Consider the following 18,881-nt stretch of genomic DNA (forward strand, 5'->3'; position numbering starts at 1 on the left):
TCTGTTGAATCTCCCTATTACATGTGAAGGAGACGAGTATACAGTTCCACAGACATTTCAACCATTGCTTATTTTGGTGGTTATTTTCGGGGACTCAAGTTCATGAAACTCTTTTGATAATAAACTGATTAAAAAGGAAGCGAATTCGAATAGATATATTCAAAATGTAAAGTCCCTGTTCTTGATTAATTAAGCACCATACAGTGAAGCCATATAGGGGGGTGTAGGTATAGCTCCACCATTCGTGATCTCGGCACTATATAGAGGTGAGTGGTCAGCTTCACGTCCCAGCCGTTATATCCCCGGTACCCATTGCATAGGAGGCTGGGTGGACCTGAGAGCCGGATCGATATAGGAAAATATTAAAATAGAAAATTACGAGATTGCTGTGCAAAAATATTGGAGAAAACGTACAGTAAATAAGGCTGTAGGCTTACTGTCATTAAACGATAGAGCAAATGGATAAGTCTTATTCCAAAGCCGACTGCAAATTTAGTCCTCTTTGAGTAAAGAGAGTGCACTCACATTAAGTGAGCAGATGTATTGATACGAACAAATTATACATAGTAGAGCAGTGTAGCTGAACGCTGCTTACCGATTTCATACAGTGATACAATAAGCGCCCGTCATTGTGGTTTCTTAATTATAATTCTGACATACTTGAAATCGTAGACCGCAAGACAGTTTTGCGAGGGAACTTGAAAAGCGATGCTAGTAATAAGCAACGGGGTACAGTAGCACGGACTGGGGGCTGTATTGCACAGAGTTCAGCACCGCCTGCGGCTGGAATCTGAAGTAAGTCGGCGAGTTCCTGGGGATATTTCTTGTTATGGGAACGACACCATACTTGGCGCCGTATTGCACGTGTGGGCCGACCGCTACATAGTTTTCTTTAGCAACCCTCATGCTCTGCTGGTCAGATCCCTGCGAACCGGAACCCAAAACAAGGTCTGGAGGAACTCCGGCGATAGCTGTAGCTATTGGCCGGGCGATGGCCAGTCCGCCGGGACCCACCACGGCAGTACCGGTTGGTTTTGACGCCGCCACTCCGCCTACCCCTGCTATGGATAAACCCACTGGACGAACTTCTGCAACGGATGCACCTGGAAGCAGAATATAGTAATCAGTTCGCATACTCAGACACGAAGCCCGCGGGAGAGTTATCTCCATACTTGTTACAAGTTTGCATGCACTTTTTGCCTTTGGTTACAAGGTAGATGAAGTATGCGTTTGCTTGATGGCGTCGTACGGTCTGGTACGCTGTGCCAACATTTCGCAGGAACATACTACTTCTCTCTTCAGGCTAGTGACTATGTACACAGTACATTCCTTCGAAACTTTGTTTCAACCTACCGAACTACACAGCTTCATATCCCAGAATGACACACTATGAATACTCATTTTCTTTCCTTTACGGGGTAAAAACTTAAAATTGTCCCTGTACTTAATTAATTAAGAGCTATGCCATGAAATATATGGGGTAGTAAGGTGTAGCTTCACCATTCCTGACATCTGCGCTAGATGGTTGTGGGTGGCTATCTTCACAACCCGGCTGATTTATTCCCGGGGAAATCGGCCCCTGTCTATACGGGGTAGTAATCTTGTTCTCTTTACGGACTTAAGCCATGTTTTCCTCTTTCCTTTGTCTTTCTCCGACTTCACCTCTCTTTTCTCATTCTCTCTGCATGCTATTTCCGACTCTTTACAGGTGTAGCAATCTTCAGCTAGGCATTACAGTATTGATCATAAGTCTCTTAGTTTCTATAACGGATCCTGTTTGTCCAATCGTTTATAAAATTAAAAGTTTCAAATTCACATTTCTGTCGCTTATATTATTTTGTAACTGTGATTCCACGGGACATGTACGTTATCGCTAGCTAAACCAATATTTCTCTAATTTCAATTATGTTCTCCTGGACACCATTGTACTAATGTTGAACATACTTTTTAACTATACACAGATAAATGTCTGTTTTAAATTTTACTCACCCCTCACACCATCCGAGATGATTAGAACTCTCGATTGCAGTTATCTCCCGTAACTTAAAGAACGATTAATTTAAAATGTTTGCTACGCCTTCGATTTTCACTGCTTTTAATTTACACTGAAAAATATATTAAGTTTAATACTCTTCATTTTAGTCGTTTACGAATTCTAGTTTTCTTATTTCATGCTTATAAACTATAGCAGATAAACACTGCTTCGCGTTCATGTCTTATTTCCGTGTCACATTAGCAACTAATTAACTTCATGGAACTGGGCCCTTCTTGAGAACCCGCCAGTTGTGCAGCTACTCAAGAACTTCCCAGGATTTTATGAAGGCCAAAGGTTCATTAACATGTTCACAAGAGCCCTCCACTGGTCCCTATCTCGAGGCAGGTCAATCCAGTCCATACCACCCCATACCATCTCTCTAAGTTCAGTTTTAACATGTCCACCCACCTACATCTTGGTCTTCCTAGTGGTCTCTTGTCTTTCCCACCAATATCCTATATGCATTCCTCTTCTCGCCTATTCGTGCTACAGTCCCTGCCCATTTCGATCTCCTTGACTTGATTATTCTAATTAAAAGTTCAAGTTATCAAGCTCCTTATTATGTAGGTTTTTTTCACATTGCCAACACCGATATCACATGTTAATTATTTATCGCCGTCAGCCCGAATTATAAATGTTGAATTCGCGTTGCCGACATATTGTTTTAGATTCTACAAACCTAAATAAATTTTGCGTATTCTTTTTAAATTTAGTGTCACAACAATTCGTGACCCTATTAAGTGAGCCTAGTTTTATCCTCCCTCCTGACTCTTTCGCAATATCGTCATTCTTAATTAGAGGATTTTTTCTGACTGACTCTACAGCCCCCCTTGGCCCTTAGTCTCTGATTTTTTTCAGTTTCATGATCATTTTACAGATGGTAGAACTCCTTGGACGAGTGATCAGCTCGTAGCAAGTCCTCTGCCTAAACACAGAACAACACAAACGCAGAATAAACGCATAAAGATGCCAAACATTCATGCCTTGTATGAGATTCGAACCCACGAGCTCGGCTTCCGAGCAGCGAATGCAGTAAATGCCTTTGACCACTCGGCTACCGTGAGCGGTAATGACAGGAAATTTAGAACCTTAATGAGAAACGGTTAATACATGAAGAAAGCAGTCTTCTGGGATTTGGCACCGTGTATATGTGGTGTTAACCGACGTTTCGGAGGAACGTATCGCCTCCATCTTCAGGGTATAAGAAAAAATATATAAGAAATCTGCAAAGCGAAGAGACCGTGAGAACCGGTAAAAGCAGACTGCTTTCTTCATAGTCACCGTCGTGAAAGCCTCAAATCTTACATGGTTAAATACATGGTTCATGTACATCTATTAACTAGGTGAAATTCAGTAGGTGCACACATATTCTGGCATGATGGTACTGTAATTCTATACAGGCGTAGAGATATCTATGTAAAATAAGGAATCTACGTGCGCGTAAGTCACAATTTATTTCACTCGTAACGAAACGAGGGTACACTACAGAAAACCGAAGATTACCTGGGGGAGGCAGGTTTATGGTGACGCCGTCACCGTCACCGCTCTCCTGCGCATCTTCCTCACCGACGTTGTCCTTATCATTCCCGCTGGGTAGCTGCTGCTTCAGAACAGATGTCACGCCCAGCGTCGGATGGTACACAAGCACATTGCCTTCAGCACCGCCGTAGTACCGCATGTTGAGTAGTTCCCCCTCAAGCGGAGGACCCCTGTGTTCCGCCCTGAGAACAAACCGTCAGTTAGCACAGAAGGTTGATTTTTTCTTGTAATACTTTCTTTTTTAATTTTCTTGGGGTGTGAGGCTGAGTACACTTGGTACATCGGCCACTAACTAGCCTGTTCTAACAGTGTCGGATGATAGATGAGGAGTGTGGAGCAGTCAGTGGAATGAGAATTGGTAGGGGACACTGAAGTACTTAGAAAAAACCTGCTCTAATGCCACTTTGTCCACCAAAAATCCTACTTGACCAGACCCGGGATTGAACCCGGACCGCCGCGGTGGGAAGCGAGACACTAAATGCCTGGGCTATGGCACAGCCTTTGTTTCTTATAACTCTGTTTCAACTGCAGTGATTATGGCTGATTCATTCCGTGATTACTTGACGAAGCTGCTTATGCTGCAGAGTTGATACGATATTGACTGGTAGCATAACAGCGAATGATAAATTCTCGTAGATCACTCACTCATTGATGGAGCTGAGCCCTTCCCGAGGAGCCGCCAATTCTGAAACTACTCAAGAATTTCCCAGCATTTTATGGAACCCGAAGATTCATTACCTTGTTCACGAGAGCCCTCCACTCGTCCCTATCTGATCCAGATCAATCCAATCCATACCATCCCATTCTATCTCTCTAAGATCCATTTTAGTATTGTCCACCCACCTACACCTTGGTCTTCCCAGTGGTCTCTCTCCTTCTGTCTTTCCCACCAATATCCTATATGCATTCCTCTTCTCCCCCATTCGTGCTACGTGCCCTGCCCACTCATCCTTCTTAGTTTGATCGTTCTAATTATACTTGGAGAAGAGTACAAGTTATGAAGCTCCTCATTATGCAGTTTTCTCCAACCTCCCGTCACTTCATCTCTCTTCGGTTCAAATATTCTCCTCAAACACCCTCAGTCTATTCCTCCCTTAAAAGTTCTATTGGATAGGAAGGAAAAATGCGTGTCCTATTTAAAGCACTGGATAAAAATTTGACTGGTGGGACTGAGAAAATCCATGAGTATTGTTTTTTTTTTATTTCTAATGGGGTGGGACTAAGTCCCTTGTACTGCGGCCACTTCTGGCCTATTGTACCAGCTCCAGACGATAGGTGAGGGTGATTGTGGAGCAATTGGTGGAATGAAGATTGGCAGGGGATACCGAAGTACCCGGAGAAAACCTGCCCCAAAGTCACTTTGTCCACCATAAATCACACTTGACCAGACCCGCGATGGGAAGCCAGCGACTAACGGCTTGAGCTATGGCGCGGCCCAAAACCATGAGTAACTTTAGTACGTATACCCTGCCGTCTATGGGCAGATTATCTCTGAGGCCTCTCTAACACGAAGGAGTGATAATTAATTATAAGGCCACATACAGTGGGGAGTCTGGGTCTGTCTGAGGGTTCAGGCTCCGATACAGTGCTGTCAACTGAATTTCAAAGACGGAATAAAATTCTGGGGAGAATTTCATTTTAATATCGACGTCAAATATATCGGGATAGGTCAGCTGGTAGTAATCGACTTTGGGTTAGACGCTGGGGCTTGCTTCTTGGGTGAAGATGGAGTTTTCTTTTCGCTACCACCTTATCCAGATCGGCTGTGAACCTCACAGTTTCCCATCAAAAGGAGAGACTGGAAGCCGCAGTCCGAAGCAGATCAGTCACGTGCATCTAATACTGAAGTTAAGAATGGACGAAGCCTTAACTCACTCATCCTACACTCTTTCATTGCACCAGACCAACTTTATTACATTTGAGATTTCCACGGCGGTGAGTGACGCCTTGTAAATCTTGTGCAAACCGACGTTTCGGAAGCACTTCTACTCCAAAAATGGAAGCGACACGTTACTCCGAAACGTCAGTTTACACAAGATCTACACGGCACCACATCCCAGAAGACGGAATTCTTCAGACCAACTTTATTTCTACTTTATGAATCTAAAAATCTTTTTTTTTTTTTTTTCAAAACTGACAATGTTTAATACGTATATATTCCGAAGATCTACAATTTTTGTGTGTGACATATTTAAGAGAACACAAAGTAAAATAATTTCTGTATGTGTGGATTACGTTGTGGAAGTAATATTGCAGCTGTGAATTTATTGTATCTGCAATAAATGAACAACCTACGAGTGAACTGTGTAAAATAATAGACACTTCGGAAAACACGGCACCCTTGCTTACCCATATACTTGCATAGCGCAGTCGGTATAGCGACTGGCTGCGAGCTGGATGACTGAGGGGTCAGAGTTCGAGTCCCGGTAGGATCAAGAATTTTCTCTTCTCCACGTCTTCCAGACCGGCTCTGGGGCCCACTCAGCCTCCTATCCATTAGTTACAAGGGGTTCTTTCCCTGGGGGTTAAGTGGCAGGAACGTGAAGCTGACCAATCACCTCCTGCTACTGCCGAGTTCAAGAAAAACGTGGATCTACACATCCATTCCCCTATACGCCTTCATGGTGTAATGCTTAATTGGTTAAGCCCAGGGACAACTTATCGAGTCACATATGATGTTTCATGAGAGTAAACTCTGACACAAGGTCATTGTTTTCCTCCTGCATGTTGCATTACGAGTACAACATACGTCACTTCCGCAGGCGTATGTTCCTGCTAGAATCCTGACGAACCCAACCTAAGAGTATTACCACTACACACAAATGGAACAGTTATCTCTGCCTTTCCAGTGCTCAGTGACAAAGAAATTATGATCAACGCTTGTTAAACTTAGGTCATAATGATATTAATTCTATTAATTATATTGAATCTGTTCAAGCCTAATTTTTTCCTCCTCCAGCTCCGACTTTTGAGAATAAGACTGATTTCTCAGTTTAATGATAATTTTACAGAGGGTAGGACTCCTTGGACGAGAGATCAGCTCGTCGCAAGGTCTCTACCTAAACATAGGACAACACAAACACAGAATAAACGCATACACACGCCAAACATCCATGCTTTGTGTGGAATTCGAACCCACGATCCCGGTTTCCTAGCGAGCGAAGACGGTACATGTCTTAGACCTCTCGGCTACTGTGACCGGCTTAAGTCTATTAATATTCACAAAATTAATTCATCTAAGATAACTTTTCATATTATTCTTTTGTCTATGCCTAAACTTGTGATGGGTTTAATTTTCCAGCACTCTTTTATATTATTAAAATTACTGAAGACCCATTTATGTATATGTTGTCTAGAACATTCACACACACTATATACATAAATATGTATGTAGAAGGCCATGGCTTTCCATTTCATCGTTAGTCTGTCATTATGTATATTAGTAGTTACAAATAAAGCCATAAGATGACTGCAGCAAACGAGAGTGAGGGTGATTCAGTCGGTACTGTAATATACCCCTTCGTGGAACACAAATTTACTCTGTTGACAGCTTGTGTATTCAGTGAAATCGTGATTTGATGTCAAAGAGTGGGTCTATGGAGGATTGGTCTGTCTAAACTGTTGTTTTAAGTAGGAATTGTCCATTTGGAAGCCTTTATGTTCTGCTGGGAGATCAGTAAACTGCATTCACTCACTCATGGAGCTGAGCCCTTCTTGAGAAGCCGCCAATTGTGCTGCTGTTCAAGAACTTCCCAGCATTTTATGGAACCCTAAGGTTCATTACCGTGTTCACAAGAGCCCTCCACCGGTCCATATCCTGAGCCAGATTAATCGAATCTATACCATCCCATCCTATCTCTCCAAGATCCATTTTAATACTGCCCACCCACCTACTCCTTGGTCTTCCCAATGGTCTCCTTCCATCTGGCTTTCCCACCGATATCCTACATACATTCCTCCTCTCCCCCATTCGTGCTACATGCCCCGTCTATTTCATCCTCCTTGACTTGATCATTCTAATTATACTTGGAGAAGAGTTCAAGTTATGAAGCTCCTCATTATGCAGTTTTCTCCAACCTCCTGTCACTTCATCCCTCTTCGGCCCAAATATTCTCCTCAGCACCCACAGTTTATGTTCCTCCCTTAATATCAGAGACCAAGTTTCAAAATTATAGTTATGCATATTCTAATTTTTATGTTTTTGGACACCAGACGAGAAGACAAAAGGTTCTGGACTGAATGGTAGCAGGCATTACCCGAGTTCAGTCTCCTCTTAATTTCTTCCTGAATCAGGTTTTTGTTTGTTATCGTCGGTCCTCAATAAACTGTGTTAGGAAGAAAAACTGTGCAGTACGTACCGTGACTTTCCGCCAATTTGCTACATTCCATATCATTCAGGGATGTAAATATATGGGAACATAACAGAATATGTATGAGGAAACATGGAGTTTATTTTGGTAATGTCGAAATAATAACTAGATCATATTAACATCAGTGAAGTGTTAGTGTTTTACTGAGATGGATTCATCATAAATTCTTGGATAATCTGTACTGATTTTTCCAGAAAATATTTTTGAATGCGTTGTAGTCGCTTATGATTCTATCAAGTACTTTCATCATAGACGGATTGTTACCCCGTTTTGAAGGATTTTTTATTCGGCAATGTCTGTCTTATGCAGTTGAAGGTTGTTTGAGGTGACACAAGTGTATAAAGACTTGAGTCACTAATTAGTGGTGAACAAAAGATGCAATGTAACTTCCTTTAAGAATTTTTGATGTTCGAGTCGCCATCAAGGATGCCTTCGCATGCTTCAAAGTTAAAATTTGCACATATTTATACTACTGACAAAGTTGAATTTAGGTTGAGGGTCGTGCAATGCAACAGAATTTTTCAGAACAGGATTAATTGACGATCATGTAGATTTAGAATTTGAGGTGGAATTAGCAATGGTCTCAAATTTTTAATCCTAAGAATCCATCCTACTCTCTATTTTTTATGAGTCTGTGTGTGTAGGCAGAAATTTTGGAAGTGAAGTGATTTGTTTTCTCAGTAGATTTTTACACAAAAATCAATAATAGTGTTCACAGAAGCAAGGATTTCTAGTTCATATTTAAACGGGGTTTACGCTGTTCACATATACGTACAGCCCTTTACTAGAATAAATCTTGCTCTTCTGTCGTTATGAATTTTCGGTACGTATGAACGAACTTAGACTTTTTGGGATCATTAAAACTTCGCTCCTCAATAAGCTGATAATGCAAGGGGTGGATAGAAGATGATGATTGATTCTTAGGTGATTTAACGACGCTATTTCAGTTACAGTGTTCATAAAGTGTCGAATAATGTAGGAAGTTCATGATTAGTGGCGGGTTCGTAATTGTTTCGAAAGAGGTGCCGTAGACTATTCCAAGTCCGTCGTGAATTTTCCTGGTTAGACTGAGGAAAACACGGTAAAAGGTATCACAGTCGAGACTAGAATAAGGGTACTTCCCGAATACAAGTCTCTCGATTTATCGCTACTGTAAATTATCTGGTTAAAGCAAGGAAAAAATTCTTATTTTTTTAAAGAATTACTTGATAAACGTTAAGATAAAAAGCGGTATTAAAAATAATAAAAAGGACATTCGTTTAGCTTACTCTTGTCCGCAGTTATGAAGAGAGGAAATAAGCAGCAGCATGATGAATCAGTGAAAGTCTTGACGTAACAGTTTGTCATGTGACACGTCTCGCATTTTGAACGATTTCCCACGAATCTGGCATTGCACATATAGCGGACGAGCCAAGTTCGTGACACAACATGACCACCACCCACGGCCACCTGCATAGCTACTGTCACGTTGCACTACACAAAATAGTCGGCGTTCTGAAGAGTCATCCATGTGATACACTAAACCATGTCCAAGGAAGGAGGTTTTGTATATATATAATTTTGAGTGTCCTATACACTTTTTACTCCTCGCGTTGAGGTGAGTTAGAATACCTCCACCATAGCCCTGCTAGTCGCAGAAGGCGACGAAAAGAAATCCCGGTGTCTGGAGGTATAACTTCGACGCACTGTCACTAGGAGACACATACAAAGACCTGTTCCTCCAGGTTGGGGTTTGGATGCAAAGCTGACGACTTTGCTCTGTAAGGGATATATATTGTTGGGAAACCAGAAGAAAGGAAAACCGGATCAAATCTGGCACAATCTTCTAAGGAGGGCAGTGGTTCAAAAGGACGGTTTCGGCAAGGATGATGATGATGATGATGATGGATATTTTACAGATACTTGTGTATTCTTTGCAAATGTGCATCACAAATTAGCTGAATTTTCACTTATTGCAAATTCCAATGGATATTAGTACATATGATGGAAATAACAACTGCCTACAAAATTTCAATCACAAACCTGAAACCGAGCTCTTTGGCTCTATCGGTAAAGTTTCTGACTTGTATTCGAGAGTAGCCCGGCTGGAATTTCGGCCGACTGAGAAGTTTCGTAGTTGTCCTCAGTCACCCCAGGCATATGCCCTTTCATTACGTATTTCAAATTGGGCTCAAGAACGTTTTCTGTCACATCCTGTCCAATTCACTAATCACTAATCATCCTACAATCCCACACTTATCTTCTCTGGGGTACTGGGAACGTCGTTACATAACCCACAGAGAAAGAGAAACCTGAAGGGAAGCGAGTGTTTGAGACGGACTGTGGAACGGATATGTCGAATAAATGTTTTTTTTTCGCTTAGTGGGGGGTGGAGTCCAACTGGGTCCACTCGGCACGGCGGCCGCTGATTGGCCTATTGTACCTGCCCCGGGTGATTATGATAATGGAGAAATTGGTGGAATGAAGATTGGCAGGGGTAACCGAAGTACTCGGAGAAAACCCGCCCAAGCGCCACTTTGTCCACCACAATTCCCACTTGACCAAACCCCGGGATCGAACCCCAGCCACCACGGTGGGAAGCCAGTGACTAACCGCTTGAGCTGTGGCGCGGCCTCGTATAAATGTTATTTCAGATCATTACCGACAGGTATTATGCATTATGTAACGAAATACAAGGGGAAATCGTTTATAACTCCAAGCAATATAATAATTTGTAAGTTTTGAGGTTTTCACGGCGATGACAATGAAGAAAGTTGTCTTCTGGGTTTAGGCACCGTGTATTCTTCGTTTTGGCCGACGTTTCGGAGGAACGTAGCGCCTCCATCTTCAGAGCAGTTGAATAGCTGCGGAGAGCAGTAGCTGTGTGACCACAGCTACTGCTCTGAAGATGGAGGCGCTACGTTCCTCCGAAACGTTGGCCAAAACGAAGAATACACGGTGCCTAAACCCAAAAGACAACTTTCTTCAATATAATAATTGTTTGCTGAATATCTTTGTCAAAGTTTTGCCTTGCGACGAGCCTTGCGAATCCTACCGTATGTAAAATGATCATGAAACTGAGAACTCAACCCTGTGCTCCTAAGTAGGAGCAAGAGGAGAGGGAATTTTCAAAGTCGTAGTTGTGTCTGCAATAACTGAACGTCAGCATCAGTAATTTCTGCATGAATATGTATATTTTTGCCTCTCAGATGTGGCTGAAAGTAGGAAAGTACGTTACATATTTGTACCATGTAGATCTCCATAACTATTGTTTGAAGCATTTTAGGATGTGATGTGTAGGCAGCTTAGTACAAGGAAGAATAATTTACATGTCAATCAGATATAGTATCTTTGACTTTTAAACAACACAAATTATGTCTTGTGTTTTGTGTATAATACGATTGTACCATGTTGTCAAGTTGCACTTCGGAGACGTGTAGGCTTAATGTTGGCATTACGACCATGAAACTAGTTGCCGTAAAACTTAGCAGTATATAACATTACTGTAAATGATATGAACTCCGTCCCAAGTGCAAAAATATATTATATATCCTTGATCTTGCTATCCTTTACACTACATGTTTCGGCCTCAAACGGCCATCATCAGGTGTATACACTCACGTTGCTGTTACACTGCACTTAGTTTAAAATTTAACATTTAAAAAAACACCTTGTTCCTTTCGTTGTTATTATCAACATCTACTTCGTTGATATCTGTCTGGGTTATAGATTAATTTTGTTACACACGTTAGCAATCATAAAATCTTTAGTTCTAATTTTAAAATCCTTTAAAATTTTTCGCTAAATTTTAAAATTTAAAATTTAAAATTGTCAGGGTTACTCGCCGTATGTCTATAGTGCTGCAGCGGCTAGTTCTTGTTTCCAGCACTGTACAGGTGTTATTTTGTGTAGTCTCCCTGTGTGCGTGCCGCTGCTATTCTATACTACGTGTGCAACAGGATGCTTAAATATAATATTGTAAACGTTACGGTAACAGCAATAAACAATATTTAAAGTAGGTTATAAATTCTTAGCTTAAACATATGATACGTTTAAGTGGAAAGAGTCCCGTAAATTAGCAGCCTATAGCTCCATCTGTTTCCCCAAACAAAGCATCACTTGCCCACCGAATTATTTGTTTCAGACTTCAATAAAATGAAAAATGGAGGGCGTTAGTTGTATCCATGACGGCAAGAGCCTCAACTGTGTATTATTATGGACAATGCTGTTGATTGTTTGCATGATGTATTACGAATAGACCTTGTCCTAGCCTTGCGCTGAATCGCTGACCTAATGATGCCGCTGAACCTGTTTGCAAGGTCATGCGGGACTCTGATTTTTATCATCATAATTCATCTTCTGCAGCCGACATTGTGATCAGAACAGACCCACGAATGAGAATTGTATTCTACCCTAAGACAAAAACCTGAAAGAAGAGAAGAACAAGAATGACGAAGGAGTAAGGGACAGAAGGAAAAGAACTGGCAAATAAGAGGGTTGAAGGAAGAATATTGATAAAGCAAGAGAAGATGGACGATGAAAACAAAATTTGTATGTTTATTTCAGTTCCATTCGTGCAGGCCTATTGTTCAGAATGCTATTACTCCACAGTCCCCAACTTCTTCCTCACAGCTCGAGTCTGTAAGCTGATTAATTTCCTTCCAGTATACTCTAATTTGCTTATTATAACTTTAATGGGCAGTCATCATTCTACCACTTGCCCTCTGGCTAATCTAAGCACAGTTCTAACCCCCTTTTAACACGTTTTCTGTTTCTCTGGATGTTCCTTAGTGTATTTAAATATGTTTCCTCATCCCCATTCGCTGTACACTATCAGTGGAAGAATAAACGTGAATGATGTTCTGTTATAATATTGATAGAAGAAATCACGGCGTGTTTTAAGTTTCCTCAGAATTTCCCTGTAAAGATTAACGGAACTCTCGAAGGACCTCTGGTTATCTATCCTACCTTGAGGGCAACCTGAGAACGACGCAGGAGTAACAGCCTCTCAGCAGCAGTACTTGAACAAAGTAAAGCCTTATATTCCAAGAATGTCAAGGGATAGTATGTTGTACTGGCTCATAGTGGAATTGCTAGGTAACAGCATTTATCTGTACTTACATGCTTGTTAGTGCCGTATTTATATTCTGATGTCGATAGATGGAGTGCCATCAGTGGAACCCGGAGCCAACAGTTTCGTGAAACTGTTGCTATTTCAATTAAGCATGTATTCGTAAACTTGTTCAGGTAGCAAAATGAAACTCGTATTATTTAACATCTACTTTACCGACTTTTCTATACTTTCCTTGTATTTTTAATTTAACTTAACACATAACATCTTAGTGGATATGAATGAATGCATGGTGCATCCATTAGGGCCTTATATGGCCTTATTTGGACCCCCCACCTGACTTTCAGCATGCTGTGCCTTGGAACTATTTAATTAAAGAGCATAATCTGTATGTGTTTAACTGGCTTCATTTAACTTATGCTTCTGTTTCTTCTTTTGGAATTTAGTGTATAATATCGCGGTATATATACCAGTTGCTAGGCAAAGACAACGAAAGAAGGAGCTATACAACAGCCGTTGAAAAGTAACGGCTTCGCAATCAAGCATGTTTCAACGGCAACAATTGCACAACAATAATGGAATGGAATTTCCGTGCTGCTCTTGCCGAGATGTTAGAGAGCTGAGTTAGTTGGTTGGTGAGTGACCGAGTTATAGAACTACTGGGACTCAGTTACTGTGAGAAGCTGGTAGCTCACGCCGGGAATAGTTCGGGAACCCAGAGGAAGGGGAACATCCGACGTTGAAAGCCACTACCGAGCAACGGCTAGTTAAGTCGCGACTGTGGAAACTAATATGTGTATATGTAATAGTGAACTGTAAAGTGTAGTCAAACGCTGTATCAAAGAGTTCAATAAATCCGATCATCAATCGAAAACATGTCTATAGTTACACTCCATAAAATTGTGGCAGTATATTAGTTTCAGTAAGCTGTATTTTGAATTTATGGGTTCACCTCAGGACTTTTAATTTAATGTGTGCAGAATTAATTACATCTATTACAAATTATAAAGACTTTATTGGTTTTTATTTTATTTTATTTTATTTAACAAGTCAAAACGTATGGATCATTTCTGCGCCAATCCAAACCGTCGAGTTCCGCCCTGTCAAAGCGCACATGACGAACATACATATTTGTGAAGTCAGTGACATGAATGCCACACAGATCACTGACTGTGTTAAAGCCAACAACCTTACAGAGCCAGAAGAATTTTACCCACAACCTTCAGAGTTAAATAGAAATAATAGACAACATTTACATTAGTTAAAGCGACATGAAACCATTCTGTTAAATTTAAATATTCATATTGGTAACTCAAGTATAAATTTTATAGCAAATGGTACATAGATAAACGTCTGAATTTTTACAAGGACGAAATATGTAAAGGTAAAGTTGTCCCTGTGCTTAACTAATTAAGCACTACACCATGAAGGCGTAGGGGGGAGTGGATTTACAAATACACATTTTCTTGAACTCGGCATTAGTCGGAAGTTAGTGGTGAGCTTCACATCCAGGCCGCTTTATTCGTCTTCTTCGTCCTTGGCGCTACAGCCCCAGTGGGCCTAGGCCTACCTTCATGAACTTCTCCGTCTTCGGTTTTTCTAGATCTTACACATTCGGTAGGACTCCTTGGGCGGGTGATCAGCTCGTCGCAAGGCCCAGGCCGCTTTACCCCTAGGGAAAGAGCCCCCGGTACCCATTGAATAGGAGGCTGGGTGGGCCCCAGAGCCGGTCTAAAATATTAGCCGCTTTAGAATATTATAATAGATTTTAAAATTATATTTATTATAAATTGTTAACATAACCTCACATTTCGTTTTCTTTCACAACAAGTACAGTGAGAGAGATGCATTGTCGAATATAGGAACCCCTGATTTTATGTAAATATAAATAATATGGGGTTAAAAAGTATCTTCGAAATTTTGTATATTTATAAGTAAAAATAACTGCTTGTTAAAGCCTAATGTTATTAAACAAAATTCACTGTCCTGAGTGTTATGTCAGTTTGAGTATTACTTCAAAATTTGTAAAATTCTGTGTACGAGTGTAGGTAGTTTGGTGTAGTAAAATTTAATTGAATATATCCTAGTGTAAAACCTTTTTACATATAATATTGAGCGCTCAGCAAGTCCACTAGACTGCTCATACTTGACGTCAGAAAATGAATTAATGAATATTAATTCCCACTCTCGTTTCTATTTCTCTATGTACGCAGAATAGTAAATCTGAATAGTGAATGATTCGTTGTACATACATTTTATAATATCAAGGACTCCATTCTGTGTACTGTATGTTACGTGGCGGTAAGAAAGCTGGTACATAGGAATTATATTTGCCTGTTGTGGAGAAATATCTGGGGGCAGAATGTGTGTTTCACTAATGAGCTGATACAATATTTGTAGACTCCTGCGCATATTAATCTTATGTTTTACAATGAAATTATGTATTCACAAGAGCATCTTCAGTAAGACAAACCGGTAGAATTGCACAAAAATTAAAAAATATAGCAAAATTATTGCATTCAGTTTTGTCTATATAACCGACCGAGCTACCGCCACTTTTCGGCGAAGTTAGTGCCAATTTTAAGCGGATAGAGGGTGTCGGTCGGTATAGTTCGCTTGCGGACTAAAACCACGGAGTTTTTTGTTTCTTGTTTCTTTCCCCCTTTATATAAACGTTACTTCCGGAGAGTCTTTATTATTAATCAATTTGAAATAGCAAAAGGAAGTTTATTGTACTGAGGTAGGTTCTATGTATGAATAACGAAACATACAGAGATCAATAACTTTCATTTTATTGTTTTTCTTTTAAATAGTTGAGAACTATTGCACATTATGTACCCGAAACCAATGACAACTATTTCATCAGGGGTGTAACTATATCAGCAAACATACATAAACTGGAGTGCGATAACTTCTGAAGAGAAAATGGATACATTAAACTCATATATTATAAAGTTCTTTATCAGAAAAAGTTTAAGCCTGCCGTGGAAGGTTAAATTGAACCATTTAACTTTCTGCAAAGCTAATTTATGTTTCCATTCCCCCTGTATCAGAACCCACTCATTCAGCCTAGCGACACCCCTGGTTACCCTTGTCATTCTACGATCTCCTAGAATTGTCTAATTCTGTACAAAGGATCATAAATATAATTATATATTTACTTTAATTATATTGCATTTAAGCATCCTGTTTCGTTGATATATTCTTCACACACCACACTTCCTTCCACAATGCAACTTACTTATTTCCTCCTCCTCCTTTTCACTTTCACAATATGTTTCGGCGGTATGTGGCCATCATCAGGTGGCTTTTGCCAAAAATTGTTTCACTCTGTGGTGTACCCCACTTCCTCTATCACATAAGGATGCGATATATCCTAATTTAAAATACTTAACTCCATTAAAATCAATACAAATGAATAAAGTCTAGTTAAAATTTAGTTAAAAATTATCAATGTTTTTCTTGGGGGCTGTCGTCTCTTTATCCAGACACCATTGTGTAGATTTTCTTTGTTTGGAATACTCTCGCCGAGGCATTAGTGTGTGTAGCTATCGAAATATTGATGTAGTTATCATGTAGGCCCCCTGCCTGTGTGCTGGTGGGGGTGCTGTTGTTGTTCCGTGTATGTAAGTCATATACGGTTGTGAAAGTGAAAAGTAGAGGAGAACATAATTAAGTTGCATTGTGGACGGAGGTATAGTTAGTGAAGAATACTTTAATTATTATGGTTATTCAATTCTCCAAAAAAAGATTAGATGGTTAATTCTCCTCTTCTCCCACACTACGTTATTCATTTTCCTGAGAAGGAAGGTCTTCGTAATATGAGACCAAAAGGTCAGAATGGGCATCAGCAAAGCCTCCAGGACCAACCACGGCGACGGCTTCAGGGTCAAAGTGAATTTTCACTTCCTGACCTTTTCGCACCACAGCTCGGGACAGTGGAGCTGCAATTGCAATGCCATTGGCACCTGCTATGGCTTTAGCTACCGGTTTCACAATTAGCGTCGTTGGCTTCCCCTGTTCACTCGGTTTTATTTCGTCTCTACTGCTTTCTAGCACAGATTCCATGGTCCTCTGTAACACACTTAGATGCTCTTTGTCAGCTTGTGAGTTCATTACTGCTGTTGGTATAACGTCATAAGTATTTCCGACGATGTTGAGGGTCACTTCCGGTAGAACATGAGAAGTCACATTGGTTGTTCCAATTTGATGTATATTGTTCTGGACTTCAGTCCGTGAAACTGCTGCCACTTCGTTGTTCTCACTTTCCACATCTTCACTTTGTGAGGGTCTGCTCTGCAATAGTACAGTATTTTGAACATTGCTTTCTTCCACAGTATTCTGCATGGGATGATGCCTTTCGTGTGGCAGGGAATTTAATAAAGGCTGAGTGTTGTACATGTTAGGAGCAATCGCAAATCTTGTATTCATATCCTTCCTCTCTTTCATAATAGGTTTAGGTGCAGATAATCTTCCGTTGAAGAACATGTAGAAGTTTGAAGTTGGTGGAGACATCTTGAATAACGGTAGACCGAAACCGAAAGACGGGTGGTGTTCTGTTAAGTAGTTGTTAGGCTCGAGACGATGGTGATCAGCTGACGAGTGATGGAACCATGAGTTAGAAGGGAGGTGCAATGAGGGTGGTGTAGTCGAATGGCGTAGCAATGGCGTGATGTCGCGGCGCATGTACTTGGGGATGAAGGTGGATGTCAGGTAGGCCCAGCGGTGCGGCGAAGTCTCGTACCTATGCAGAATACACAACTCTTACTCTCATTCAAGTGGGACGGTACTTACGCTATTATGTAACGCTATTTCACCTGAAGAGTTCCCGTATTGGATACCAATAGCAATTTATATATAGGTTTAAGTAACTGACTTCATGGTACGAAGTATTACTTGAAAATTTGTCAAGAAATTATTTGCTTCTATAGTATCTGAAGGTCCATCATTGCTCTCACCAAAGCCAGCCATCGCATATTATCCTGAAGCAATTAAAGCCAGCAATCACATCCACTCCCCGTTTCTCCAAGTCACATTTTAACCCCGTCCCTATTGGCTTTATGTACAAGTGCTATATTCCAAGGTTACACTTCCTTGGTTACGTATAATTTTTATTGTGGAAAATTCCCGAACTCTTTTGCGTTTAACTATTGAGAAATGGGGGAACGAAATTCTTTCACTGATTCTTCCAGCTCGGAATATATCTAGGCCAAAAGTTAACTCTAATCGAGGTATCTTATGTATCATGGGATGTATTGCACTTATCCGCCCTTGTATACCGATCGACATAAGACAGTAATATTTCTTAAAGAAAAAAGTAGAAATTCCAAGTGAGATGTTTTAATTTCTAATTGAGGTAATTATTAATCCCATTTGTTCGGAGTATGGGAAGATTCCAACGCCTCCACAGACGAGGTAGAAAAGAGAGAAATCTGTACGTATGAGAACAGTTCAATTATGAATGAGTATATATTCATACATACTTGCTTGAGAATACATGACATTTTCATGTTTATATTTAGGAATTGTGTTCCCAACTTTATAAAGAATTGTACTTTATTTAAAATGTTTCTAAACAAGTAAGACTCATAACTAACTTAAATTTTAATTATAATACAAATCTCCTGACATGAATGAACAATGCGGCTAATTAATTATAATGGTTATAATTATATCCAAGGAGGCAAACGCACTTGAATTTTCAGAAAGTTACAGGGTGAAAGTGTTGATCAAAAATTGTGAAAACTAAAGCAATAAAATTATTCGAATATATATATGGTTTATGTATACATACACACACTGTATACGTATATACACTATATATATGCCTGGATCCCATAATTTAAATTAATTCCTTATTAGCAACTATTAATTTCTAACACAAGGG

At 40.3% G+C, this 18,881-nt stretch overlaps 1 protein-coding gene across 2 annotated transcripts in view; it reads right to left on the reverse strand.

Moving 5' to 3' along the window:
• Window positions 1-299: 299 nt before the first annotated feature.
• The window catches only part of LOC111874400 (cilia- and flagella-associated protein 251), a 65,880-nt gene continuing 47,298 nt past the window's right edge, over window positions 300-18,881 (reverse strand). The window contains exons 3-4 of one of the 2 annotated variants that reach the window (XM_023869881.2): window positions 3,539-3,756; window positions 300-1,103 (exon numbers count right to left, since the gene is read on the reverse strand). In XM_023869881.2, the coding sequence (XP_023725649.1) occupies window positions 712-1,103; window positions 3,539-3,756 (610 nt within the window). In that variant the 3' untranslated portion in view covers window positions 300-711. Of the gene's footprint in view, window positions 1,104-3,538; window positions 3,757-15,768; window positions 17,739-18,881 lie in introns of those variants that run through there. The other variant, XM_023869879.2, reaches the window with a different exon arrangement.

Source organism: Cryptotermes secundus, unplaced genomic scaffold, assembly GCF_002891405.2.
Source record: "Cryptotermes secundus unplaced genomic scaffold, Csec_1.0 scaffold251, whole genome shotgun sequence".
NCBI lineage: Eukaryota > Metazoa > Arthropoda > Insecta > Blattodea > Kalotermitidae > Cryptotermes > Cryptotermes secundus.